Source organism: Elephantulus edwardii, unplaced genomic scaffold, assembly GCF_000299155.1.
Source record: "Elephantulus edwardii isolate Elephantulus edwardi_28Jun2011 unplaced genomic scaffold, EleEdw1.0 scaffold00072, whole genome shotgun sequence".
Lineage (NCBI taxonomy): Eukaryota > Metazoa > Chordata > Mammalia > Macroscelidea > Macroscelididae > Elephantulus > Elephantulus edwardii.
Genome location: NW_006399822.1, coordinates 305,870 through 332,726, shown reverse-complemented (window position 1 = coordinate 332,726; position 26,857 = coordinate 305,870). Strand labels below are relative to the sequence as shown.

At 60.4% G+C, this 26,857-nt stretch overlaps 4 protein-coding genes across 5 annotated transcripts in view; 1 reads left to right on the top strand and 3 right to left on the bottom strand.

The window, feature by feature from the left end:
• Positions 1–6,610: 6,610 nt before the first annotated feature.
• Positions 6,611–12,216, bottom strand: SNAI3 (snail family zinc finger 3). The gene is made up of 3 exons (XM_006888856.1): positions 12,141–12,216; positions 9,082–9,666; positions 6,611–6,792 (listed from the first exon to the last, which is right to left on the bottom strand). Exons 1-3 carry the CDS (start codon positions 12,214–12,216, stop codon positions 6,611–6,613), a joined length of 843 nt encoding a protein of 280 aa, XP_006888918.1.
• A 2,746-nt stretch (positions 12,217–14,962) lies between these two features.
• Positions 14,963–20,029, bottom strand: RNF166 (ring finger protein 166). Of its 2 annotated transcripts, XM_006888771.1 has the most exons (6): positions 19,804–20,029; positions 18,038–18,194; positions 17,253–17,365; positions 16,704–16,818; positions 15,961–16,068; positions 14,963–15,042 (listed from the first exon to the last, which is right to left on the bottom strand). In XM_006888771.1, exons 1-6 carry the CDS (start codon positions 19,956–19,958, stop codon positions 14,977–14,979), a joined length of 714 nt encoding a protein of 237 aa, XP_006888833.1. In that variant the 5' UTR covers positions 19,959–20,029; the 3' UTR covers positions 14,963–14,976. The 2 variants fall into 2 exon arrangements, with proteins under 2 accessions (XP_006888833.1, XP_006888834.1); XM_006888772.1 differs by lacking the exon at positions 18,038–18,194 and having other exon boundaries at positions 14,977–15,042; positions 17,253–17,320; positions 19,845–19,958.
• A 159-nt stretch (positions 20,030–20,188) lies between these two features.
• On the top strand, positions 20,189–25,975 carry CTU2 (cytosolic thiouridylase subunit 2 homolog (S. pombe)). The gene is made up of 15 exons (XM_006888855.1): positions 20,189–20,253; positions 20,760–20,831; positions 22,006–22,084; positions 22,259–22,318; positions 22,825–22,885; positions 23,272–23,381; positions 23,463–23,758; positions 23,977–24,112; positions 24,296–24,427; positions 24,818–24,909; positions 25,036–25,148; positions 25,323–25,479; positions 25,581–25,647; positions 25,743–25,801; positions 25,900–25,975. Exons 1-15 carry the CDS (start codon positions 20,189–20,191, stop codon positions 25,973–25,975), a joined length of 1,575 nt encoding a protein of 524 aa, XP_006888917.1.
• Positions 25,976–26,400: 425 nt separating this feature from the next.
• The window catches only part of PIEZO1 (piezo-type mechanosensitive ion channel component 1), a 31,065-nt gene continuing 30,608 nt past the window's right edge, over positions 26,401–26,857 (bottom strand). The window contains exon 49 of the mRNA XM_006888770.1: positions 26,401–26,650. Within this exon, the coding sequence (XP_006888832.1) occupies positions 26,401–26,650 (250 nt within the window). The remainder of the gene's footprint in view (positions 26,651–26,857) is intronic.

Genomic DNA, 26,857 nt, shown 5'->3' with positions numbered 1-26,857 from the left:
ACGGGTGTGCCCAGGACATGAGGGAGCTCCCACGGGTGTGCCCAGGACATGAGGGAGCCCCCAAGGGTGTGTCCGGGGATGAGGGAGCCCCCACGGGTGTGCCCAGGACATGAGGGAGCTCCCACGGGTGTGCCCAGGATATGAGGGAGCCCCCAAGGGTGTGTCCGGGGATGAGGGAGCCCCCACGGGTGTGTCCGGGGATGAGGGAGCCCCCACGGGTGTGCCCAGGACATGAGGGAGCCCCCACGGGTGTGCCGGTGGACGGAGAGCTCCATGAGTATAGAGCTGAAGGAATTCCCACACCTTGACAGAGCCCTGGTGGTGCAGTGAATAAGGACAGGGCTTTATGTGACCAATGGACACTTTGACCGACAGTCACTTGGAAGGACAGTGACATGGCAATCAGCTCTGTAAGATTTCAGTCTTGGAAACCCTGCAGGAGGTCTCCTGTGTGCCCTGGGCTCACTGTGATGTGGGGAGGACGTGAGGGCCATGAGGGGGGACTCGAGGGCCGTGAGGGGGACTTGAGGGCCGTGAGGGGGAACTCGAGGGCCATGGGGGGACTCGAGGGCCGTGGGGGGACTCGAGGGCCATGGGGGGGACTCGAGGGCTGTGGGGGTTCTCAAGGGCCATGGGGGGACTCGAGGGCTAGGGGGGCACTTGAGGTCCATGAGGGGGGATTCAAGGGCTGTGAGGGGTGATTTGAAGGCCATGAGTGAGACCTGAAGGCCACAGGGGATGATTTGAGGGCTGTGAGGTGAGCCTCAAGGTCCCCTACTCACTGTCATTGTGGCTTCTGCAAAGATGTGTCTGCGTGAGCATCACCCAATTTTGGAAGAAATGAACAGCTTTTTGGTTAAACAGTAAGTTTGCGACCCAGCTTATCCTGTAGCTCCAAGCGTACCCTGTGTTATGGGTGCACAGGCGGGGGTCCCCAGCTTGCCCCTCAAGGGGGCTTTGGTCCCTTGAGCACTGACGGTGGGACACTTTCCCCAAGGAGCGTGCAGGTGCTGAGACACGCTGTGCTGGACACGCGGCCCACCTTGCGCACGGACGCTCGTCTCCGGGGCCTGGCGCCCTCTGCCTCAGAAGATGCAGACCCCAGGTCACCCAGGCCTCTGGGTGGTGGTCACAGTTGTCCAGAGCCCCCTTCACTGGGAGAAGCCATCTCTTGTTACCCCAGGGGCACTGAGGCCCCAATTTGGCCTGCAGGGTTTGCTCACCCCTGAGTGATCTCTGGGTATATAGACGACTGGACAGAGCTGAGTCTTGCTGGTGACAGAAGTGACAGAGGTGACAGAGGTGGCCTCCACGAGCTGCCACAGAAGGTGGCCTGCAGTCTGTGGCACTGAGGGTTTTCTGAAGCTTTTTGTTTCCTTTTAAAATTTCATTATGATACATATGTTGTTGCTGCTCGGTGCCATCAAATCACCTGACTCCCAGTGACCCTGTGAGCCCGGGACGGAAGGCTGGCCTGGCCTGTATTACCTCACCATCCCCAGCGTGCCCAAAGCCATCTTTCGAGTCACTGTGTCAGTCCATTGGGTGGGTGGGGTCTTCCTTTCTTCCTCTGACCCTCCACCTTTCCTAGCATGATGCCTTTTTGCAAGATAAGCCCTTCCTTTTTTATATTATCATTGTGTGTGTGTGTGTGTGTGTGTGTGTGTGTGTGTGTGTGTGTACACCATCAAATCGGATCTGACTGGTACAAGAGGAGATTGCCTCTCCTTCTCCAGCAAAGCATCTGGTGGATTGGAACCACATACCTCTGGGATTGCAGTGCAGCTTCTTGCCACCAGGCCCCCAGAGCTCCCTAAAAATAGGTTTTTATTTTTTGTTGTTGTTGTGTACTGTCGAGTGGTATCTGACTGGCACAGGAGGAGACTGCCCCTCCTTCTTCAGCTGGTGGATTTGAACTGCACACCTTTGGGATTGCATGAGCCCTTCCTGATAACAGGCCCAAAGTATGTGAGCTGAAGCTTCCCCATCCTTGCCTTTAAGGAGCGCCCTGCAGGGATTAAATTCAGGAAAGATGGGCTGCAGGGTTGTGTCCTTGCTCCACACCCATCCAATCTGTATGCTGAGCAAATTACTTGAGAAGCTGGACTCTATGAGGAAGAACATGGAGTGAGGATCAGAGGAAAAGGCATCAGTAACTTACATTATGCAGATGACATGGCCTTGCTGGCTGAAAATGAGGAGCTCACCTGACCAGGTGCCCCCACAGCTCTCCTGGGGAGAGGGACAGGAGATGCTTCCTCAGAGCTTTCTCAGGGCTGCTGTCTTGTCCCCTGGGGCCACTCTCCTGTCCTGTACTCCTGTCCCCAGGGTCACTTGTCCCCAGGGTCACTTGTCCCCCAGGGTCACCTCCTATCCCCCAAGGTTACCTCCTGTCCCGCAAGGTCACCTCCTGTCCCCCAGGACCACCCTCCTGTACCCCAGGATTGTCCTGTCCCCCAGGGTCACTCTTCTATCTCCAGGATTGCCTTCCTGTCCCCCAGGGTCACCTCCTGTCCCCTAGGGCTATGCTTCTGTCTCACAGGGCCACACTCCTATTCTTACGGACTGCATTTCTGTCCTGTGGGGTCCTGGGAATCAGAATGGCCTGGGCGCCAGCAGGCCTGACCACAGGGCTGGTGAAAGGAGTCCAGGCTCTGCAGTCACATCCAGGACACCCTGCAGATGGCGTCACTGCCCCAACACTGAGCAGGCCCAGCCTCCGGGAAAGGGAGGTTTGAGCTGCCTGCGCAGCGTCCTTCAAGCCTCTCAGCCCCTCGAAGCACATTCCTTCTGGAATGCGCTCTTACCCCTAGGTAACAGAGACCTGGAAACTTCTGTTCCATTGAGCTGAGCCAGGAGCTAAACTTAGGCACCCAGCGCGGCCAGGAGTGGGGCCCGGATATAGTTAGTAACAGGCAGGCTATTTTCAAACACCCGGAGAACCCCCCAAAAGACTCTGAGCCAGGGGGATATTTATAGATGCCTGGCTGCTGGCAGCAGTTAGGACCTGCGCACCGTCCAGCCTGGAGGGGTGGACACTGGATCCTGTCACACCTGTTCCCACGCCTCCCATTGCCAGGGCTCCTCACTGAGCTGACGTCCGAGTGTGTCCCCTGCTCTGAGGTACTGCTGGCTGAGGCTGCGGTCAGCGAGGGGCCGGACTAGCAACGCAGCTGGACGACAAGGTGACTAGAACAGATGCCACTGAATTGTTCCCTTAAAAATGGCTAAAACAGCAACGTCCTATGTCTGGTTTTGTGGTTGTTGTTGTTTAGCACCGTCGAGTCGTAGACGACTCATAGCGACCCTATGAACGAACGGCCTGAGCACTATCTGTACATAGAGTTTCCAGAGGCAAGCTATCTCGGAAGTGGATGCTGCTAATAAAATGAAAAGGAGGGAAGGACTTCCTGTGAGGAGAGGAGGGAACCGGATGAGTGAGCTTGGAGTGGTGAGGACAGCGTGCTGAGGTGCATCTTGGGGCTCAGGGGCAGAGACAGGGCTAACACCAGGGTGAGGGTGTAAAGTCCAGGGACAATTCCCAAACTCCTCCCCTCCCAGGATCCACAGAGCAGATCTTGACCCCCGACCCCACGTGCACCAGAGCAGAACCAGCCCCAGATGGTCTGCAAGAGCTGGGTTTTCAGGAGATTGTCAAAGGGCTCCTGGTGTTCTGGTCAGCGGCTGAGTGCACTGTCCAGTCACAGCAGAGTCATCACAAGGGAATGACCTTCACAGAGCTCATTCTTGCACTCTGTAGGCAGCTGGGGAGGAAGGTCCTTGTTTCTGTTGACTATCTGTGGGCCCCGACTTCCTCAGAGACCTCCATGAGTCTCAGCCTCAGTTTTCCCCTGGGTCCAGGAGACCCTCAGCATGAGGACCCCTGTCTGAATGGCCTGGTGCACTTCCAGCTCTTTTGTCTGGTCTCACATACAAGGGCATGCTGGCAGGAGGGAAATGTAGCAGATCAGAGAAGAGAGGAAGCCCCCCCCAGGAGATGGATAGATGCAGAGACTGTACCAAGGGGCTTGGTCTTGGGGGGGATGGCGAGGATGTGCAGGACGGACAGTCACGTGTGTGACGGCTGACTTGCTGGCCCCGACGTTACAGCCCTGTGCTCTCTGCTCCCTCATTCAATCTGCTGCACATCTCAAAAAGGACTGGTGTAAGGCTGACCCTGGTCCCACCTCATTCCCAGCAGAAGGGAGACTTGTCCACATGCAGGATAATTAGACCAGATCATAGGCTGGAGGACAAGGACACAGTGTGGACATTCACACCACAGCCATTTGGACACCTGTCTGGAGACACTGTCCATCCTTGACCGTCACCCAGGCTCCCCACTAGTTCCTGGGGCCCCATCTACTACTAGTCCTTCTTCTGTGGGTCTCAAGAGAACACCAAGTTCATACCCAGGCCACCTCAGTCCTGTAGGGCAGGACGAGAGGCCACTTGGCTGGGGCGGGAGGGCCCAGGGCCTGGTGCTCACCCAGTCCACAGACTCCTGCCCTGCCCTCCCGCTGGCTCCCGGCTGCCGCAGCGCCATCCACCCAGTCAGCCCTGGTATAAATATAAGTACATTTTCCATGGGCCCTTACAGAAGGGAAAACATTCAACTTTATTTTCAGCCTGTGAAATTCCCTTCCTTCATGCCTGGCAGATGCAACTGCTTCATTTAGCTGTGAGGCCCCAAAATAGAACTCAATTTACAATATCGCTTCCTTTAGGCATCTGGGTGTGTGTGTGCATGCGCACTCACTCTTCTGTGGGGTCCCTCTCACACTCGGTCTCCCATCCCAGGACCTCCTCAGGAGGCCAGGGGACAGAGGGCCACTCCTCGGGCTGCCCCCTCCAGGGCTGCAGTCCCCCCTCATGCCCAGCTCTGCCCTGAGGGGGTGACAGAGCAGGGTGGGGGTTGGGGGTGTGGTAGGGCAGGCCAGACTCCTGTAGCTGGGGGTTCACACAAAGGGAAGCCCCTGGGGGGGCTGGGATCCAGCAGCTGCTCTGACGGAGAATAACAGAATAACGGGGCAGCCTCCTCCCAGGCGGGTTACAGACTCAGAAACCCAGCCGAGGGGCGCTGTGATTCGGTTCCAACTGGACAGTGGAGAGCACGCGAACTCCACTCAGTGCCTTGGTGGTACAGGGTTTCGGCGATGGTCCCGGGTTTGAGCAGAGCGGCTGCTCCATGGAATCACCTGGCCCCATAAGCGGTACAGCCCTGAGCGCCCGGGGAGGGGTAGTTCTCTGTCCTGCGGGGTTGCTGAGAGTCAGAATCGGCCTGAGGGCAGCAGCTTGGGGTTGGACCCTCTGAAAACATGACCTTTCAGGGTGGGGCAGCCCTCCTTCCACCCATGCTGCCCCCAGAGGGGCTCTAACCCCTGCCAGTATGAGGACAGTGTCCAGTATCTGTGGATAGGGTTATGACTTCCCTGGTGGGGGTCTGAGTAACTGGGGTGGACAGTCCATATAAAGGCCACCCTTGGCCCCCAGAAGCCTCAGAACAAAAAAAAGCATGTTTGCAAATACCTCAGATGACTGCTGCCAAGCCAGGCACCTAGACAGACCCTTATCCTGAAAAGGGAGTCAGACCAGGCTGGACGGCATCACTGTCTGCAGTCTCAGTGAGCATTCTAGAACATTCTCTGTTTAGGTGGCCTGAGCCCACTTGGCTGGTGGCTCTGTTTCAAGGTGCCTGCCTCTGTCCCATGGCCAAGGGTTGGGAGGGAAGGGTGGACACCGGGCCAGCATCCTGAGGAGAGGAGCAGGTGTCTGGGCAGTCATCACACTCCTGGGGGCCAAGGACACCATCAGTCTCACTGGTAAGATTGGCCTCCTGCTGTGTGCTGTCCAGGAGAGGGTCAGGGAAGACTGTGGGACCCAGGGGAGGTCCCAGGGTCTTTGATCCTGGTGTACCAGTCATGTTGGGATGTTAAGGGTCTTGAGCAGGCAGGAAGGCCCAGGAAGCCCACTCCAGGCCATAGAAGGAGGGCAGCAGTGCCTTCTGCCTGGTACAGAGACACCTCCAGCAGGATGGAGCCCTGAGGCCACCCAGGCACGTGGACCCCCCTAGACTTGTGCTGGATTCTCTCGGACTGCTGCCCCCCTCCACAGAGGCCCCCTGTATGTGTTGCAACACCCCTGCTGCATTCCCCCCCAATGACCCTCCCTCTGGTCTCCTGGACACTGCCCTTCAGGAATTTCCTCACTGTCCACCTCCCACCTATGCCAGGCAAGACCAAGGACTCCAGAGACAGATGACTGCAGGGAGTGGCTCTTTATTACCCACCATCACCCCCCCCAGATGCCCACAGAGCTGGCAGCCACTGCTCATTGCCCACTGTGGACGAGGGCTGGCTCCCCAGACATGCCCATCTATACTCAAAGGCTCTTGTGTCCTGCTCCATCTCAGAGGAGAAGGGGGTTTCAGGCCCCAATATAATAAGCAGGCACAGGCTGGGCCTTCTGATGGGCTCCGCGAGGGACACTGAGTTAAGAACTGCCAGCTGGTGTCCACCTCCGGGAGAAGCCACACTGAGGTGCCAGCGACACCAGTTCCTGCCTGGGCCCCAGCATGGCCTCTCCTCCGTGGGGGTGGCCCGGCTGGTGCTCAGGACCCAGGGCAGCATCCAGATTCCTCATGGCGGAGCAGGAGGCACACGCGGGCGAAGGTCTTGGTGCATACCTTGCACTGGTACCTCTTGAGGTCTGAGTGAGTCTGCAGGTGTGCCCGGAGGTTGGAGCGGTCGGCGAAGGCCCTGCTGCAGTGTGGACAGGTGTAGGGCTTCTCACCTGGAGAGAGTTTCAGAGACCAGGAGAGCCTTGAATGGTGAAGCCACACCCTTCTGAACACCCCCAGCCCCTAGCCTCCAGGCTTGTTCTGTGACTTGGAGTGTGCAGCCACGCCCGCCCTCCCTTCCTGAGCCCCTCTCTCTCAGCCCTCCTTATCACCAGCCCACCTCTACATTCCCCTCTGTCCAATCTTGGAGCAGCTGTGGTCCATTTGATGCCATAGAGATAGATCTTGAAGACCACAGCTCTCAAGTAACATTCTTCACTAGTGAAGCTAAAGTTCTGCTTGGTTTCAAGACTTCAGGGGATATTTCAGGTTTAAGGTTTAAAGATGATCTCAGGTAAAGGGTTTCAGGAATTCGTCCAGCCTCCAGGGATCCATAAAATCTGGATTCCACCAACATTATAAATTTTGTGCTGCATGCCCCCCCCTTTTGATCTATCTTTGATCCAAATGATGAGTACTGGTGGCTGGGGCCCATGCAGGCTTCTGGGTCGTGGAAAAGGAGGCAGTTGACAAGGATGTGGGCAGTCCCGCCCCTCATAAGGCTCTGTCACAGGTCACCACCTTTTTCTTAGCTCGGGAGGAAGCGCTTTGCCCAGGGAGCTGGCTGAGCGGGGCCGCCCCTGCAGAATCTGGGATCTAGCAGAGGGTGCCCCGTGGTTGGCTCCGGCCGCCCTGTGTCTGCTCAGTCCAAGTCCAGTGATGGGGACTCAGTGTGGGCATGAGTCCTTCAGGGCGGACCTGAAGGCAGAGCAGATGCACTGAGCCCAGCAGCCCCACATGTCACGGGAGGCGGGGACGGGGTTAGGTGAGAGCAGAGACCCCTGCAGGGGAGGGGCATCTTCCCTGAGAAGTCACCAGCACCCACAAATGGTGACGGATGTAACTGTCACCCCTGAATGATGGATAAGAGGCAAGCGCTGTGTGAGACAGAAAGAAGGCCCTGAAAGTCACGCCAGGGGACTTGGGAGGATGGACACAGAAGGACCGTTGACGGGAACTGTCACACAGGGTCCTGCAGCCACGGTGTCAATACTGAAAAACCCATCCCACCCTCTCAGGGGCTCCAGTCCCCACTGCCCTCTGCCTGTGGGTCCACCCCCACCCACATCCCATATCTTGACCATTGTCAAGGGGGACACAGAGTGTCTGTACCTAGCTGGCCTGGGCACCTCATGTAATCTGGGTATACCAGATCACAAGGGTGGAGTGCTTGGGCATGGGTTAGTGGGGGGTCTCGGGGACCCAGGGTCTCTGCTACAAGGCATCTGCCCACTGCCCAGTGACTCAGGACATGTCAGCCACTGGCCATGACCTCAGGAAGTGTTGTCTATTATAAAAAGTGTGTGTTGCAACTGTGGGGGCTGAGGCAAGCCTGAGTGACCCCTGAGCATGCCCCCTCCACTCTGCCTCCCTGAGCATGCTGGGCAGTGCCCTGTGGGCTGGGGGTTCCTGGGTTCAACCTGTGGACAGAAGCCCGACCCCCGGCTCTGTCCTCCCCTAGCTCCCACTTCCCCTTCCTGTCTCTGGCCCTTCCTCTTTGTCCCTGTGACTTCCTGAGGTCACCTGGCCGCCCTCTCAGCCCCAGTCACCCTCCCTAGTGCCCAGCCCAGCTGACCTGAACTGCAGCCCGCAGCACTGTGCCCCCTGCTCGACGCCTGCCTGGATCAGGACTGCTGTCCCACATCCCCCCTCCTCGGCCTGGCCTGTGGGTTTCACTGTGCTCAAACACACAACACTGGTCATCTCAGCGTTTCATGTGATGTGGGGGCAATAACAAGCCCCAGCACGCCAGGTGACCGGCAGCACTGTTAATTCTCATGAGGACCCCACAGTCCTGGCCCAGGAGCCCTGGCCTGAGGGTCTCTACCCCTTTGCTGCAGTGGTGGCTTCAGGGTGCCCCTCAGCATTCCAGGGCCGAGTGTGAGCTCTCCATTGTGGACCAGCCTCTTTCCCCCGAGCTCAGTCCCTGTGTGGCAGGAGCGTGCCCTGAGTGGGGCCTTCAGGCCTCTCTGCCAGCACCTCTATGTGTGGCATGCCTTCCTGGGGACCCCACCTGCGTGTGCTTCTACCTGGGAGTCTGCACCTGAGAGCCCTACCTGTGTGGGGTTCTCTCTGCAGGTTCCCTACCTGTGTAGATCTCTACCTGCATGGCTTCCCAGTGGGTTCCTGACCTGTGTGACCTCTGCCTGCCCCCCTCATGCCCACCTGTGTGATCCCACCCTGCCCACCTGTGTGACCTCCCCATCCCCCTGCCCACCTGTGTGACACCCTGCCCTGCCCACCTGTGTGGGTGCGGATGTGGCCCTGTAGCAGCCAGGGCCGGGAGAAGGCCTTCCCGCAGAGCGCGCAGATGCAAGGCAGCGTGTGGGTCCGCAGGTGCATCTTGAGGGCACCCAGGCTGCTGTACTCCTTGGTGCAGTGTTTGCAGCTGAAGCAGCGTCTCATCTGCAGGTGGCGGGGCAGCTGCCTGTGTGCAGTTAGCCTGGTTGTGGGGTGGGGCAACCGCAGGCACTCGGGGCAGCCAGGTGGCTGGGCCGTCCCCACAGCCCCACATGGTCTGTCTGGTTCTTCCTGGCCCGGGCCCGGGGGCAGCGACCACTGTTTTGGCAGCAGCAGAACTGGGGGCAGGTTGGGGTGGTTCAGGCTGTCTCTGAGTGGGGTGCTGGGCACCTGGCCAGCCTCTGGGTCCACCAGACTGACCCCTGGGGAGACAGGGCTTGAGGCTGTCCAAGCTTCACCATGGTGCAGACGAGGCAGGGGGAGGCGGGAGATGACGGGGGCGCAGCCCTGGGGCTGGGGTGTGTCATCGAGAGCAGGGAGGAGGGGCACCACCAGCCCCCCGCAGGTCCAGCAGGGGCCATTGGCTTCTGGGGGGAGAGTGAGCACAGTGATCAGTGAAGATAGCCCCCATCCTTATGCCCCAGCCTCCAGTCCTTCACCCTCAGTGATCAGCGTGCTCAGCGTCCCAGCGGGCAGGGGCCTCGGCCAGGAACACCTTACAACAGACAGGAGCCAAGGCGGGTGAGCACACTGTAGGGACAGGGGTTGTGAGAGTCAGAGCAGAGGGACTGGGGCCAGGGGGCGAACCCAAAGTCCTTTCTACAAACAAGATCCCTTGAGGCCAGCGGCAGAAAACAGTGGCCCAAGGGTGGGCTTGCTCTGTGGTCCCTGGTCACCACCAGCCCGCACCTCCGATGGCCCTCCGCCCAGTCCTTCCTCTGTGTAGGAAGGAATAGATCTTCCGCTCTGTCTGTGGCAGACAGTTGGTCTGATGTTAGAAGAGGATGTGATTGAAGAGGAAGGGAGAAAAGGCTTGCAAATCATTGCTTCAAATGGGGACCCAGAATAAGTAAAGAACTCTTGCAGGGAAACTGGCTGAGGAGGGACTGCGGTGAGGCTCCGTCACTGCGAGAAAGACGTGAAGCTGCCTGGGGACCGTGCTGAACGTTTTTTACAAAGGTTCTGTAGATGATCCCTAATCAGGGGAGCTCTGGTGGCCTAGTGGCAAGAAGCTGCCCTGCAATCCCAGAGGCGCATGGTTAGAATCCACCAGATGCTCTGCGGGAAAGGAGGGACAATCTCCTCCTGTACCAGTCAGATCTGATTTGAAGGTACACAGACACACAAAATAATAATAAAAAAAAAACTAAAAAAAAAAGATGATCCCTAATCAAAACTCAAAGAGGACTGGACAGGTCCTCAGAGTCCTGTTCAGTCCGGAGCTTCAGGGGTTGGGTGGGCTTCCCAAACCACTGCTCTGAGGGTATCTTTACATTCTGAGCCAGAAACTTCCCCAAGTATAAAAACCAGAGTAATTTAGCTTGACTAGCAAGGACCTGCTGCCTTGAGCAGTGTGGCCTGTGGGGTGGGCACTGATGTCAGAGCTCCAGCAGGACCCAAGGGGGCAGCGGTCTCTGTGGTGGGGGGGCCAACAGCTCCGCAGGAAGGGGGGAGGCTGCACAGCATGGACAGTGCCATCGGTGGCCGAGGGGCGGGGTGACCCTGAAGAGCTGGTGCGCACCTCACTGTGTGTACGTCAACAACAACAGGACACGAAGCCAAGGTTAGGGGAGAAGTGGGCAGAAGACCTGAATAGATGGTTCCTCAAGGAAGCCACACAAACAGCCAGCAGGCACAGGGGCCACGCGCCACGTGGCCAGTCATCAGGAAGACAGGAAGCCAAACCACAATGGATGCCACTAGGGTGGTGGCGATCAGCAATATGGAGATGAGTCTTGGCGAGGAGGCGTGATGCCCAAGGCCCACATGCACAGGCAGGGCTGTGAGGGGGCCGTGAAGGGGCCATGAAAGGGGCTGTGACAGATGCGGCAGCTCCAGGACATTTAATCCACAATCATCTGGGACCTGGTCACTCTGCTCTCAGGAAGCTGCCCCTGAGAGGTGAGAACACACATCCACATGGGGACCTGCTTGCGAATGCACACAGAGGTCACACTCACCATGACCAGAGTGGAAAGGACCTGCATGCCCACCCCAGACGCTAGACACACACCTGGGATACCTCGGGTGAGCTGTTATCAGCCATGGAAAGCCAGGCAGTGCTGACACACACCGCGGTGTGTGGGGGCCTCAGGGCACGTGGCAAAGTGCCACCTCGTCTGTAGCAGCCAGATTTACAAGAGCAAAGAGGAGGCGGCATCCGTGACAAGCGAAGAAACGCGTGCCCGTCCACACAGCGGAGTGCCACGCAGCACCAGGGCCGGGTCTGAGACACTGCAGACCTGCTAATCTAAGGGGACATTATGCCGAGTGAAAAGTGCAGTCACAAAAGGACAAACACCGAGGAGACTCTCTTATAAAAGCTGAACTGAACAAGCTCTGGTACAGAGCGGTCAGGAAGGCTCCCTAGGTGTGGAGGGAGGGTGGAAGTGGATACATTGTAGTCTTGGGCAGTGGAAACATTGTAGCTATGTATTAAGGACAGTGAAGGGAAAGGCTAAATAGGGCTCAGCCGGGAGAGTGGAAACATTGTAGTCCTGTAGTAAGATCAAGGAAAAGGCTAAGTACAGGGGAAGGTCAGCACATCCTCACTGGAGAAGGTGGCTGGGCAGATGGGCAGAGATGCTAGCGAAGGGACTCCAGAGAGTGGTCGGAAGGTGGGACTCTAACCTGGGAATTGCCACTGGTGGTACGAAACAAAATATGTACGGAAGAGCAAATTGCTTTACAAACTTTCAAATCACAATTAAAAAAAAATTAAAGGATCAAAAGTCATGGTAAGTGAAAGAAATCGGCTGATTCATCAAACAGCGTCTGTGTCTGTAAAATGTCCTCCCACCTTGGACTTAAACAGGTGGCCCGGATTTGGCCCTGTCCCTACCTCGTTGCGTCTCCAGCTGCCGGTAGTTGGGGATCCTGTGGCTGGAGTGCGTCTTGACGAGAAAGGAGCGCGGCATCTTCTCCCAGGCGTCGTCGGGGCAGGGACACGATCCTCACACGTCCAGATTGTCTGTCTGTCTGTGGGACACCGGTCGGCAAGACCCACTTCGAGTCAGGTGCGGGCAGGGGCAGGCTTATTAGCATAGCGCGCCGGGCTGGCCAACCAGCGCCCGGCGCGTGCGGGGCGGGAATGAGGGCAGGGCCGGGGGCGGAGCAAGGTCTAGTTATTAGCATAGTGCACCGACTTCGCCAATCAGAACCCGGCATGGCAGGAGCGGCTTTGAGAGCATGGGCGGGGCGTGACAGGTTATTAACACGGCACGCCGCCTTGGCCAACCAGAGCGCGGTGGGCGGGGCGGCCCCGGCCCGTGTGGGCGGGGCCTCTGTGCCACGCCCAGGACAGGTGCGCGGCCGCGGCGGGAATGCGTGGGAGCCCGTGGCCGCCGGCGCCCTGCCCACGGGCCTCCCTGCCCGGCGCACGTGAGATCCACGCTGACCCCGCTCTTGGGGCGCCCACGCGGGGCGGCTCCAAGGGACGTGATGGTTGGACACAGAACCCAGAGCTTCCAGTTTTCAATCTAGGGATCCGGTGCACGTGGGATGGAGCAAGGCCGGGGACTAGCCCCGGGGGAGCAGCCAGCTCTCAGCTGCTCTGCTAGTGGTGGGACCGGAAAGCCCACTCTGGAGAGGTCTCTTGTGACCCCGCCTGACTGACTGGATGGCGCCCTGGGGTCAAGCGTCCTTGGGAGCAGCCTGCAGCTGGGGGGCAGCGTCAAGAGTTGGCCCAGACACAGCCTTGAACTCCAGGACCTGGAGGTGGGGAAATCACTGACTGCCTCGTAAAAACCCAGCTTTGTGACCCTAGGCCAGTCTCTCCCACCGGAGTCCCAGAGACTGTCCACAGATAAAGAGCTGAGGAGATCTGGGGTGGCACCCTCTTGATGAGATCATTTCCCACCTTCAGAGGAGGCTGACGTTCTGGCAGCTTCCAACCGGATGGTGCTGATGGGCTTGTCCACTGCTGGCTTATCAGGCAGCTATGGGTCTGGGGGAGGGTGGACGTTGCAGAGACTATGGTGATGGTAGGACAATGAGGGACATGTCTGTCCTCTGGTAGTGGGGTGGTGGGGAGCCTAAGGCCCTGTTTTGCAGGTGAGAACAAGACTTGGAGATGTGGGGCATCAAGGTGAATCCAGACCTGGATTCCAGGGTGCCAGAGAGTGTGCGCAGTTCTGCTGAGTCGTGAGCAGCCCTCATCCACTGTCTCACCCTCATCATCATGGCTGCACACCCTACAGTGGGGCTCCTATGCTGTGGGGCTGCCCAGCCCATGCACTGCATGTTGACTTCAGACTGCCTCCTGCAGGTGCCTGTTCCCAGCCCTCCAGGGTGGAGTCAAAGCTGGCCTCCACAACAGGTCCTGCACAGCTCTGAACCCCGCTGCAGTGAGCCCCTACAGCCCCAAGTGCCCAAAGTGAGCATTCTGGCCTGATCCTTGGGGGCTCTCGGGCCAGGGATGAGTTGTAGCCTTGAGACCCCTTTGCATTCAGATCACTTCTCAGTGGCTGCTTGTTGGGCAGAGGTGACAGCAGAACTCAGGCCACTAGGGCAGTGATGAACCTGGAGAGCATAGAACTACTCAGAAGGCCCTGGTTAAGCCCCCGGCACACCCCGCATCCTGCCACTCCTCCCTGGAACCACTTGCTCACCGTAGGTGAGCCGTTAGGAGCCCACCTAGCCAGCAGGAGAAGGGTCTCATAGGAGGCTCTGCGGAAAGACTGCTGCATGACTTCCTGGTGTCCAGGTCAAGACACACAGGGAGGCAGCAGGCGAGGCATGCTGTCAGGGGGCAGCTGAGAGCTTCTCAGCCGGGGTACCCCAAGTGAGCCCAGGAGCTTTCTACTTGCCAATGAAAAGCACTGGTCAAGTCTGGCTACAGATGCTCTGAAATGTTTTATTTTTTTTTTAAAAGACAGCAATAATTTATGCCACAAAACACATGCTTTCTGGCTCTGCTCCCCTGCACCCTGCCCCTGGCCTGGGTGGGTGAGGAGGGGAGCCATGGGGCGCCTTCTTTCTTCCCAAGGCCAGAACTCCAGCCTGGTCACCCTGCGCCTCTAAGAGGCCCTGCCCCATCTGCAGACCCACAGCCATCAGCAAACAGGCCAGGACCCAGGTGTCCACCTGGGCTTTACTGAGAGGAAAACCACCAGGGACACAACTGGAACTGTGGAGGGGACCCCTGGGGCTCCTGTCCGTCATACAGGTCAAAGCGGTGCCTCAACCCAACAGCTTCTGCCCCTGCCCAGTGCCCCTCTTCCTGACCCTACACAATGCTTGTTTTTGACTTTTTTTTTTAAAAAATATAATCTTGTAAATGTTCCATAAAAATACTATTATTCCTAGTCAAACACAGATATTGCAATATGAAGAGTAACTGTTTTCTTTGCGCTATAAAATGTGAAAAGATTATCACACTGGATCATATAGAAAAATGCCGGCATTTCTAGGTATCACAAAAGCCAGTACCAAATGAGCAGGTGAGGCTGGGGGCCAGGACGGCAGGGGGTCTGCTCGGCCGGGGCCTCGAGCGCCTAAGTCTCCATGGCTTCAAACAACTCCACCATTCTGCGATCACAAGCACCCTGTGTGGCCACACCTCGCAGAGAAGCCCTCCAGTGAGCTCGACGGCAGGGACTGAGGGATGCTTCCCGCTGCATAGCAGACCCTGGTGCCACCAGGGTGTGTGCCGTCCTGGGATAGGGATGTGCTGGCCTTCAGTTCTCAGAGAGGGACAGGGCCAGGGCGGCCTGGAAGGCAGCTTCCTCATCGATGCTGTAGTCCTGGAAGGGAGGTGTCAGCCTGTGTGGTCACCTCAGACATCTGACAGCTAGTTCTGCCATATGACTGGGGTTGGGGGACGTGCAGCCCTGAGGCTGAAGGGTGATGGGGGTGCCAGGAGGCCAGGGACTAATCCTGTCCCCAGCACCTCAAAAGTAGAGGAGTGAGATGAAGGTGACGGTCTCCTAATTCACTCCTCAGTGGTCCTGTCACACCCTGTGTGGAGAAGGGCTGCCTCCTACGGGACCCTGGGGCCAGCTCCCCAGAAGGGCCACTGGTTCCACATTGCTGTGTCCCCAGGAGGCATGTAGAGCAAGCAGAGGTGCGACAAGACTGCCCCCGTGTGGCTGAATGGGACAATGGCACTCTCTCTGGGGAAGCGGCCTGGGCTGTCTGGAGGAGACCTAATTGAGCCAGCCTTCTGGGCTCCCTCTGGTGGCCACATGGACTATCCCCCAGAAACCCATAAAACCCTGAGGGCACACCGTCCCAGGACCGGCTGCCCACTCTCCCCATCGACTGATTCAGAGCTGAAGGTGGAGACCAAGAAGAGGTGGGGCTCGGTGGGGGTGCGTGGGAGGGAAAGTGTGATGCAGAGGGGGTTCCAGGAAGAGAGGGGGAGCCAAGAGGAGGGGACAGGGGTGGGGGTGTGGGACAAGGGGTGGGGTATGGTTGAGAGGGGGGGGCCAGGAGTGACAAAGGGTGGGGCATGATCAAGGGGGCGGGGTCAGGAGGGACAAGGGATGGGGCATGATGGGGGTACTAGGAGAAGAGAGTAAGTGCTGGGAGCATGACGTGGAAGGGTAAGGAGTGAAGGTAAATGGAGTGCCAGGGCGCAGAGCCAGGAGGGGTAAGGGAAGGCACCCACGCACTGGGGCGGGCCACCTCTGTCCAGGCTGAGGAGGTCAACGGACACTCACCACAAAGGTGTCATAGGAGAACTTGTGCCGGTGGAGGAGGTGTTGCAGGAAGTTGGCGCTCTTATAGCTGGGGTCCCCCCAGGGCATTGCTGAGCAGATGGGGCATACCTGGGTAGAGGACCACATGTGAGGAGTGCAGGGGGTTGGGAAGGGGGGCCAGGGAAGCTTACGGGGCATCTGGGTAGGGCAGGAGGCTCTCCATAGCAGAGCCCTGGCCAGGAGCAGAGAGACTTCTCAGCAAAGGGGACCTGGCCCAGTGGGGGCTCACTGCATGGCCAGGGTGGGCCTGGTGTATGTTCACTGTACCGATGGGGGGAGGGAAGGGACTCCGTTCAGGTATGAGGGCAGAGTGGGGGTTCACTTAATGGATGGGATCGCAGGGAAGGGAAGGAGGCTCCCCACGCCAGCTCGGGGTGTGGGGTTCACCTCATGGATGCGTAGTGGGGGTTCACTTCATGAATGGGGGGCCGGGGTGGGAATGCACCAGACAGATGGGGAGTGGAGGACGGGGGCTCCCCACATGGATGGGGGCAGAGAGGGGGCTCACTTCGTGGACTGAGTGGGGGCAGGGAAGAGGCTCACCTCACGGATGGGGCAGGCGGGGAGGGGCTCACCACACAGATCAGAGCAGGGAGAGGGGTCACTGCTGGGTGGGGGTGGCTCACCTCGTGGAGGAGGGGTCGGGAGCTCTCACCCCACGGACGAGGGGTTGGGAGGGCTCAGCGCAGGGCTGCAGAACTCACCACACGGTTGGGGTCACTGCGGTGGTTGTCCACACAGTGCTTCACCAGCTCCTGCTGGTCCAGGTTGCGGGCGCCGCAGTAGGGGCAGGTGAAGGTGGACCGGTTGGGGATGTTGCTGGGGGCAGGGTAGGCGGGGAGTGAGCCTGACAGCCTGGGGGTGGGGGTGGAGGACCCCCTGCAGCAGCGGTGTCCCATGGAGAGGTCACTCATCTCCAAACACCAGGAGTTTGGAGGCGCCCTCGGCCCCCACCTTTCCCAGCTCCAGGAGTGGGGCCACCGCTAGTGGCTGTGCGTGTCACTGCAGCACACAGGGCACCTAAGTGGGACTCTCCCCGCCCCCCCCCCCCCCCCCCGACCTGGCCTGGGAATGAGGGTGCTCCTGCTGGACCCAGCCCTGTAACCCTTCCTGGATGTCCTGCTCAGAGATCCATTCCTGAAGGGTGCTGAGATGTGGCCTGCTGGACCCCCAACCCACCCCGCGGTGAGGGGCCTTGCAGGAGTGGACAGCCGGTGTAGTCTGAAAAGAGGTCAGGGCACAGGGGCACATACCTGGGGATGGGCTGCGATGTGGGCACCACGGGGACGAACTTGGGGCAGTTGGCCATTTGCTCCTGGACCTTCACACAGGAGGAGACGTGCACCCGCATCTTTGCCAGGGCCACCTAGGGTGCACAGGGGTAGGAGGGCAGCTGGGACCTCGGGTAGCCAAGTGCAGGCAGTAGCCATTCAGGTCCCCTCAAGGACAGCAGCAGCTCTTGTTGTGTCCAGGGTGCAGACAGGAGCCCGTGTGGGACCCTGGAGGCTGCAGTCGCTCTGTCCCTCAGGGGTGTCTGGTGGCTGAGGCTGTGGTGCAGGAGGGGCCACTCCCCACTTGTCCCCTCGCTGTCCGCAGGGCTTTGAGAACAACGAATGGGGCAGCTTCACACGTGGCCAACTGGTGGGGCACTAACGGGGGCAGTAGTGCCAGACATGAAAATGCAGTAAACACAGGGCCGTGGCAGGCAGAGGGATGGCGGGGAGACCTTGGCCAGAGGAGGAGTGAGGGCACAGGCCATGCTCAGAGAAGAGTGGGAAATGAGCTGGGGAGCCAATGGTAGGGACCACTGCCCCTTGCAGTGCGCCACACTCAGAAGGGGCCATGACATGGTGTCTTCCAAGGACAGGGGCCCCCCTCACCAGCCCTCCCCTAGGTCTGGGGCCTCAGCAGGAAGTGCGCTGTGTGGGCTGCTGTGCAGTGCAGAGCCCTCTGGTCGCTGCACAGGAAGCCGAATGGCTCTGCCTCCTCCCTGGGGTGCAGGGCCACTGGGCCCCTAGCAGCTAGGTCGGGGAGGTACCTTCTTGTTGCAGCCTCGGCAGGGAGCCTTGTAGGATGAGAGCTGCTTCTCCACATGGGCAGCCTTGTCCACCTTCTTGGGGTCGAAGGGCAGGCGGCAGAGCGGGCAGAGTGGGGATGGCACCTGGAGGCACGGCTGGAGGCACTCCCCACAGAACCTGGGGAGGGGGGACAGGCCTGAGGGCCCAGCCCTCGTTGCCCTCCACACATGCCACTTGTTAGCTGCCTGGTCTCTGGACTGCCCTCTAGGGGAGGGTCCCTTCTGGATCACCTCCTGGGTGTCTGCCAGTGCTGGACAGGGAACTGGAGTACTCCTAGGAGTGCTTGGGTCCCTGCAGAGCCTGCCCACAGGCTCAGGCCCCTTTTGTCTGGTGCTGGAGCCAGGCACCTGCCATCACAAAGGCCACCGACACCATGCGGTCCACTTTGTGGAGGGGAACCATTTGGTTAAGCAGTCCACAAGTAAGGACAGCTAGCCGTGGGACACACTCTGCAGGGAACATCTGCTGTAACCACTCTGAACCTCAACAAAGACAGCCTTGTGGGGTGGAGACAGACCACCCCGAAATGGAACCAGCAGGAAGAGAGGCTCACTGGCCCGGACGAGAGCCAGTGCGGCCAGCTCCAAGGGCAGAAAGGGTGGGACGGAAGCTAACCATGACTTAAAGAAGCCTCAGCTGAGGAAGGGGCAGGGCCGTGGTGACCAGGGCACAGTATGTGGCCTGTGGGGAGGGTTACGGACGGGGAGGGGGTTCCCAGGGCACTCCTTTTGCTCATTCACACCACTAGGCAGGCGCCTGCAGAGGAAAGGGTCTCCTGGACCAGGGCCCACCGGACAGTGCCCTCCACCGCAGACCAGAGCTGGAGAAGAGCCTCGAAATGCCCACGAGTTCTGGCAGACAAGCCCTGCCACCTTGTCACCAGCAGCCCCCTTGGTGCTGCCTGCCAGGTCCGTGGGCAGGCTTCCCTGCCACTTTGACTCCCAGCCCACACCCACTGTCAGCGGCAGCCTCAGCTCCCTCCTGGAATCTGCAGCCTCTAGAGTCAGCTGCTTTTGTTTGCAAAAGCATAGAGGGCCTCCAGCCAACCCGGGAGCACACCTGGCCAACTCTGCTCCCTGGCAATGGAAGCCCCACCCCTGTGTTGGCACCTGCAGCGGAGCTCTCCCCTCTCTGCCTTCCCTCAGCTGCGGGCATAGCTGTGCTGATGGGAGGCACAGAGCAGACGATTATATCTCCACTCTGATCACAGCACAGCTCCAGGCTGGGAGCACAGCGCTGCCTCAATTCCTGTTCCTCAAACGCCTCTGGTGCACGAAGTCTGGTACCTGCTGGCTGCTCAGCATGACCCAAGTTCTTCCAAACAAAACAAAGCTGCACCAAGGTCCAACCAAAGCACTCTCCTAACTTTAGGGAGCTCCTTCCCCTGGCGACCCAGACACGCAGACAGCGGGCCTGAAAACGAGGCAGCAGCTGAGGCACGAGGCATTTATTGACAGTGGACGCCCCAGTCTCCACCTGGTGGGCTGGCGAAAGGCGACTAGCGCAGCGGTGCGGTACGGCCCGGGGTACCCCGCAGGCCCCTCCCGGTGACCCCGCTCCGGCAGGGCTGAAGTTCGGCCCGGTGTGCCAGGTTGAGCGCCAGCGGCTGGCGGGCAGGAGGCCAGGCTGGAGACTCGCTTCTGAGGTCCAGAGAGGTACTGCGCAGGGGAAACCCCGGATGCTCCGCGCGCGCCGCCCCCGCACCTCCCCGGCCGGACGCACTCACGTGTGGCCGCAGCTGCCGATGGCCACGGGCCGGTGGTAGACCTCCAGGCAGATGGGGCAGCTGAACTGCGCCTCCAGGCCACTGTCACCGCCCGCGGGCCCGGCCGGCGGCTGCCGCTGCTGAGCCGAGGCCACCAGGCTGCGGAACATCGCCATCCCCGGGCCTGGCCCGCCGCCGCCGCCGCCCGCCCCCCCGTCCGGCCAGGCCCGGCCCGGTCCGACCTGCGCGTCACGACCGCGACGGCGCCGCGTGACGTCACACGGCGCGCCCACCACCCGCGGCGGGTCTCGGCGGCGGCGCCCGCGTGGCGTCATCGCGACGACGCTGTGTGACGTCATCGCGGCGCGCCGGCCGTCGCCGCCTCCGCCGCCGTCTCCGCGCAGCCATGTGTCAAGTGGGCGAGGACTACGGCGAGCCGGTGCCTGTGAAGGCGGCCCCGCCGCGGCCGGGGTGAGAGCTGGCCCCGGGGCTCTGGCCTGCCCGCCGCCCGGGGAGTCTCCGGCGGCCTTCCCGTCACTGCGGGGCTCGGGGGCGGGGCGGGAGGTGGACTGGCCCGCGGGGCCGGCCATGGCTGCCAGGCTGTCACCACTCTTCCTCTGCTAGTCATCGAGCTGTCCCCTGGGGGAGAGCGGTGGCCCTCCTGTCCCTCTGTCCATTATTGCCATTCCTCCCTCCAGAGGACACGGTTTCCTCTCCCTCCCGGGCACGCCATCCCTGAAAGGTTGAGAGGTCTTTGTGGGCTCCAAACCAGCTTCTCAGGCCGGACAACCCCCAAAGCCTCTGTCCTTTCTCACATTAGTGGCTACTGGGGTGAACCCTGCTTGTCGGTGCCCACCCTCAACTTCTCGTACTGCTGGGACTGATAAACTGGACTCTGGCTCGTGGAGCCCCACGGGCCGTGTCCTCTGTGCTCAGTCCCGTTTTCTCCCTGCTGCTCCCACTCCCAGTCTTCAAAGCCGGGAGAAGTGTGTGAAGTGCAAGGATGGAGTTCCCGTCCTGGTCATCAGGGCAGGAGATGCCTTCTGCAGGTGAGGACCTGGTGGTCAGGGTCACCTGCGCCCAGCAGGCTCTGCTGCGTCCCTGGAAAAGCCGCTGCCGTTGCCACCCCTGCTGTCCCTGGTGCCTTGTGGAGGCTGGAGATGCTGATCTCTGCGGAGTCAGTCTCCCATAAGCTAGCCCTCAGATGACATGATGGTGTCGGGTGGAGCTGGGATGGGGGGCGGAGTTGTAAATGGGGGTGAGGCCGTCTAGGTATGGGCAAGGGATGGACATTTGGGCACGTCTGGAGCACACGAGTTCCGATGCACATTGGTCAGGTGTGACTGCTGAGAAGGCAGGGAGACTGCAGCTAGAACCCACACTGTTGCTCTGCGGGAGCATGATGCAGCCTGCTCGTGTCAAGGCCGGGGCTCGGAGCGGACGGGCGGGCCTGCAGGCTGCTATCAGAACCCACTTATGGAAGCTGCCTGGCTTTGGCTGGGACCACACTGCGGGTCAGGGTGTTGGGGTGAGGATCACTCACCTTGAGGATGCCTGTTGTATCTGTTGGGGAGGTGGGTGGGTAGAGGGCCCCAGGTGACCTCTCATGATGTAGCATTGGGCTGGACATGAAGGCGCGTTGTCCCATCCCCCTTTCGTTTTACTATGCGTTATTTGGTTATTTCCACGTGACCAGCCTTTCCCTCTTGACGGCTCCTTCCTGTCCAATGACTTTAGGGAGTTCTGATGACCTTGTGGGTAGGGAGTTGTGCCCTGGGCACTTCAAGCCCAGTGGCCACTTTCTGGGAGGAAAGTGGGCGTTCTCAGGACTCTGAAAAGCCCCTGTGGGTCAGCTCTGCGTCCACAGCGATGGGCTCTGTGGGCCGATTCTGAGCCTGGTGCAGCCCAGGGGCCTCAGTGCTGAGAAGGGGATCCTCGTCTGCAGCTGGCGAGTCTCCCGCTCGCTCGCTCTGATGTCGCCTTGCCTGGGTTTAGCCACGTGGGCTTCATCAGGGCTCTCAGCCGAGCTTTGAAGACAGAGCTTGCTAGAGAGAGAGTAAGGAGACAGCATCTTAGCTGTCTCCCCGTGTGGACACCTCCCTGGTGTGGACACCTCCCCTGGTGTGGACACTCCTGACATCAGGAGTGGTGTGGATGGACTGACAGATGCCACGGACTGGCTGGCGTTTGAGGACTGTCAGGGGCGGGGTATCTGTGTTGCAGGGACTGCTTCAAGGCCTACTATGTCCACAAATTCAGAGCTGTGCTCGGCAAGAACCGACTCATCTTCCCAGGAGAGAAGGTGAGTGTGGGGCTTGGACCCCTCCTCCACTGGCTCCCAGTCCCAAGGAGCCCCGCCTTTGCAGGTGGCTGGCCTCTACTAGCCAGGTGACTTAAGGAGATGATGCTGTGTTCTGGAGACCTTGGAGTGGACACATTGCTATTGGACAACATGCTCTGTGCCTTCTCTTTCCAGGTCCTCCTGGCGTGGTCGGGTGGGCCATCATCCAGCTCCATGGTCTGGCAAGTCCTGGAGGTATGTCCACCACCCTTCCCACTGAGCCAGGGTTGCCATGAGGTTGACTTGGGTGGAGGAAGTCCTGCTGGCTGGCATCACTGTGTCCTTGGAGGTAGAGGGGTTCAAAGACAGGAGCTTCTCTGGAGTGTCACCCTGTCTTACCTGTCTGTCCACCCTTGAGGGGTACAGCAGGGACTGAGGCTGGCGTGACTCAAGGTGTCCCTGGGCGACTGTGTACCCCAGGTCCAGAGTGTCTGACAAGACTAGTATGAGCGCAGGTACTTTGGACACCTGGGGGCTCTCTCTGAGCTGGTTTAGGGGCTCCATCAGGAGCAGAGCTTTACTGGGGTGCAGGGCAGGAATGTGAGGTGAGGCTGCAGTGAGGGACTCACAACCTGATCTGGCCGCTGGAGTCCTTGGGGAGCCTGGAGTGTGCCAGGGGCATGGCCTGCGCTCCAAGCTGTAAGCCTGGGACATTTAGCCATGGACTCTGGCCGGGCTGAGCTTCTTGTCCCTTCCTGTAGGGCCTGAGTCGAAACTCAGCCAAGCAGCTTCGGTTTGTTCCTGGGGTCGTCTATGTAGATGGTAGGTGTGGCCACTTCTGTCAGTCCTCTGCTGGACGGGGAATTGCGAGCACTGCCTGGAGGGGACCCTGGGGGCATTGCTGGCTGGGATCCAATCAGGAGAGGCATCTGGCCCTCTTCTGGGGTTCAGGGAGACCTGGCTGAGGGGAGCTGGGCAGAGGGTTGACCAGTGAGTGATTGCTCCTGTCTGAGCCACAGTAACATCCTACCCCAGTTCTGAAAATGCACCCAAGGGCTTCACAGAACCTGTGCCCCGTGGTGTCGCCCCTTCTGTGGAGTGGCTCCGGGGCTCTGACCGGGCCCTCAGGGCACTCGAGCTGGTCATGGGATGAGCTCGGATGCCGCTCCCTGGCTCTGCAATGGCCGTGACTCCTGCCTGCCTCACAGACGGGGCAGCTTGCGGCCGCAGTCTGGAGGACAGAGCTGAGACCCTGGCTGAGGTGCAGTCTGTCCTGCGCTCCACCGGCCTGCCGTGGCACCACGTCGCCCTGGAAGAGGTGTGTGTAGGGGGGGAGGGAGGGGGACGGCTTCCCTGAGAGCTCGCTGACATGCCGGTCACCTGTCCAACCGCCCGGAAGGTGTTTGACCTGCCCCAGTCTGTGCTGTGGGGCTTCCGCCAGGAGCCAGTTGTGGAGGATGGGGCCTACAAGGATGCTGTGGACGGCTTCATCCGGCAGCAGCAGGGCCTGGGAACACAGGGCACTACACACAGTCCCAGCCTGGCCACCGGGGAGGAGCAGTCCCGCCAGCCCAGCCACCAGGACCCCCAGAACCTGGCAGGCTTGCCCACAGCAGCCCAGACTGAGGCCCTATCCAGGCTCTTCACCTCGGTGAAGACACTGACCGCCAAGGAGGAGCTTCTGCAGACCCTGCGGTGAGCTGTCCAGCACCCCTCCCTGACTGGCCTAGACCAGTCCCCTTCCCCCTGCCGGGAGCCCCTCCCCACCCGGGCCTCTCTTTACGTCCAGATTATTCCTTCTCATGTAGGCCCTCCCTGCCTCCCTGGGGTCCTGCCCTGCTTAGTCCCCCACGTCCTTCTGCTCCTGGGGCCCCTGGCTAGCTTCACTCAGGCCCTGGATACTCTGCCCACAGGACCCACCTGATCCTGCATGTGGCCCGCACCCACGGCTACTCCAAGGTCATGACGGGGGACAGCTGCACCCGCCTGGCTATCAAGCTCCTGACCAACCTGGCCCTTGGCCGAGGGGCTTTTCTCGCCTGGGACACGGTACTCAGACCCTCCCTTCCCCCACTTGCCCTTCTTGGTGTGAGTCACCTCTGGGCATGGGTGACAGTCAAGGGGTACAGGGCCCCTACTTTCTCCACTTGGTGTGAGCTGGCCTGGCCAACAGGGAAAGGGGCAGTGAGGGGCCTGGCCAAGGGGTGACCAAGCATGGGACCCCTCCTCCAGGGCTTCGCCGACGAGCGGCACGGGGATGTGGTGGTGGTGCGGCCCATGCGTGACCACACGCTCAAGGAGGTGGCCTTCTACAACCGCCTGTTCTCCGTGCCCACAGTGCTCACGCCGGCCGTCGACACCAAGGTGGGTGCCAGCCAGCCGGCTCAGGCCAGTGCGAGGGCGGTGGGCTTGCAGGGAGGCCTTTGTCAGGGACGTGAGAGAGGCAGGTCTGTGTTCAGTGCAGGAGAGGGGAGGGCTCGGGCACGGTCGTCCTGTTGGCCATGTGACCCTGTGCTAGGCTGCCCCAGCCTGGACACCCCCTTGCATACTGGGCTCTGCTGTATACACTGGACACCACCCTGCCCACGAGGCACTGCTCTGCATGCTATACGGCCCTCCTAGCTGCACACCACCCTGTACACCGGGTGCCACCTAGCATGCTCGACACTGCTCTGTACACTGGGCAGCTCTACTTTGGGCTCCTGCATTCCACAGTGGAAACCATGCCCACAACCCCTGATCTGACCTCCTCAGGCCCCTGAGAAGGCCAGCGTCCACCGGCTGATGGAGGCCTTCGTTCTCCGGCTACAGACCCAGTTCCCGTCCACTGTCAGCACTGTGTACAGGTGTGGAGGGGGCACCTGGCTGGTCCCTGTCCTTCAGCATTGTGTCCAGGGGTGGGGTGGGCGGAGGGGAAACCTGGCTGGGGCTGGCCCACTCACTGACCATGCCATGTTCCTGCCTGGCTACAGGACAAGCGAGAAGCTGATCAAGAACCCCCGAGCTGGCCAGGCTACTGGGCCCTCCTGTCCTGCCCTCCCCTGCTGCCTGCTCTGCCTGTGCACACTGGATGTGGACAGCGCTGGTCTGCACCCTGGCCTGGGGTGGGAGAGGGCGGCGTGGTCACATTTGGCCTGGGGCAGGGGTGAGCTTGGTGTCACCCAGCTCTCTAGGAGACAGGCGGGCTCAGGCACAGCCCCTGCCGTCCCCCCTCCCCACACTTTTCTTTCTCTACACTGAGCTGGCTCTCTGCTTGCAGACAGTGCCACAGCTTTTGGGGTTCAGACTGCCATCACCACCTTTCGGAAGCAGACTCCCACCCCACAGGCCCAGGCTGAGGAGCCCCTAGCATCCTGCTGTGTGGCAGGGCGTGGGGGGGACGAGGAATGCTGCAGGGGGGCCAGGCCCTGTGAGAGGTGCGTCCTTGTCCAATCCATGCCGTCTTCTGCAGCTGGACGGGGTGGGGACTCCTCACTGAGGCCAAGCACGGGGGCCAGACCTGCCTTGCTTCCCCCAGGGTGGACCTGCGGAGCTGTGTGCTTGAGCATCTGTGCTACAGCTGCCGCGTGAACATGAAGGACTTGGTGAGAGATGCTGGGAACCCCCTCCGTTTGGCTGGGGTGGGCATGGCAGGAGGACTCCTGGCTCTGCGGCCCAGCCACTTGACCCCTTGTTGCAGCCCTCTGTGGATCCCCTCCCGCCCTACATCCTGACTGAGGCTCAGCTCCGCAGACACAGGTACCTAGTGCCCCTCTGTTAGGGGGACCTGGCTGGGGTCCCTCCAGGGCTCAGCCCCACCTGAGCTGGCCAGGCGTTCCACCGCGGCATCTCCACAGGGCCCAGGAGATCCAGGAGTTCCTGATCGAGGACAGTGAGGACGAGGCGGACAAGGCGGAGTTGGGCCAGAGCTGATCCCCTGGACCTCATCCTTGGGCTGTCACTGCTCCTGGGGGGACGCCCCCACTAAGTGCCTGGCCACAGTGTCCCGTCGGGCATGCACCACTCTGTGCGGCTGCTCGCCGAGGATGGCCGCAGCCCTCGGGATGTGTGGCGCGTAACTGCCGTTTGTATAAATAAAGATGTTTTTAATTAGAAAACTACAGTACAACTAGGGAAGGGAGGCCAAGACCCCTGGCCCACTGTGGCCAGTCCTGGGGGAACCTGCAGCTCGTGGTCCGGACCAGGCCCGTGGTCAGGATGAGGACACGGCGCTCCCTCTGGCAGCAGCATCAGGGCTTGGGCAGGCCGGCCCAGGCGTCACCACGGGGCCTCGGGCCTGAAGGCCACCGCGTGCCTCTCCATGTAGCCAGTGGCTCCTTCATTCTCGGGGGTGCGCCCTAGTCCCTCTCACGCGTCCACTTGATCATGGTCTCGGGGGAGCGGTACAGGAAGATGAGCTTGGCGTAGAGCTCCTCCTCGAGCGCCAGCTCGCGCGTCTCCCGCACCAGGAAGATGTCCTGACAGAGCTTGAGGATGCGGTCCACACAGGGCAGCTCCTCAAACATGATCGAGTGCGAGATCTCGCTGAAGAAGCCACGCACGAACTTGCCGATGACCAGCACAATGGACACGTAGAGGCCCATGATCCTGCGGGTGGCGGCTGAATGAGCGTCGCTGCTTATAAGCACGGACCCCCACTGACGGCCACCCTCCTCCCCCAGCCCTTTCGCTGGCCCGCCACCCCCCCTCCAGCCCCGACTGCCCCCTCGCACGTTAGCCCCCCTCCCCCCCCCCCCCTGACCCCCCCCGCCGGCCACCCTCCCCCTCGTCCCCCGCAGGCCACCCTCCTCCCCC

What these genes read in the sequence shown, in the direction of transcription:
- SNAI3 (XM_006888856.1), bottom strand. Translation starts at nt 12,216, where the DNA reads ATGCCGCGCTCCTTTCTCGTCAAGACGCACTCCAGCCACAGGATCCCC. An exon ending in GCAGCTGGAGACGCAACGAG is followed by an intron (nt 9,667 to 12,140) that starts GTAGGGACAGGG and finishes CTCTCCCCCCAG; the next exon opens with AAGCCAATGGCCCCTGCTGG. An exon ending in CCACATCCGCACCCACACAG is followed by an intron (nt 6,793 to 9,081) that starts GTGGGCAGGGCA and finishes AACTCTCTCCAG; the next exon opens with GTGAGAAGCCCTACACCTGT.
- CTU2 (XM_006888855.1), top strand. Translation starts at nt 20,189, where the DNA reads ATGTGTCAAGTGGGCGAGGACTACGGCGAGCCGGTGCCTGTGAAGGCG. An exon ending in CGCCGGCCGTCGACACCAAG is followed by an intron (nt 24,428 to 24,817) that starts GTGGGTGCCAGC and finishes TGACCTCCTCAG; the next exon opens with GCCCCTGAGAAGGCCAGCGT. An exon ending in GGGGCCAGGCCCTGTGAGAG is followed by an intron (nt 25,480 to 25,580) that starts GTGCGTCCTTGT and finishes TGCTTCCCCCAG; the next exon opens with GGTGGACCTGCGGAGCTGTG.
- RNF166 (XM_006888771.1), bottom strand. Translation starts at nt 19,958, where the DNA reads ATGGCGATGTTCCGCAGCCTGGTGGCCTCGGCTCAGCAGCGGCAGCCG. An exon ending in ATCGGCAGCTGCGGCCACAC is followed by an intron (nt 18,195 to 19,803) that starts GTGAGTGCGTCC and finishes CCCCCTCCCCAG; the next exon opens with GTTCTGTGGGGAGTGCCTCC. An exon ending in ACATCGCAGCCCATCCCCAG is followed by an intron (nt 16,819 to 17,252) that starts GTATGTGCCCCT and finishes CCCTGCCCCCAG; the next exon opens with CAACATCCCCAACCGGTCCA.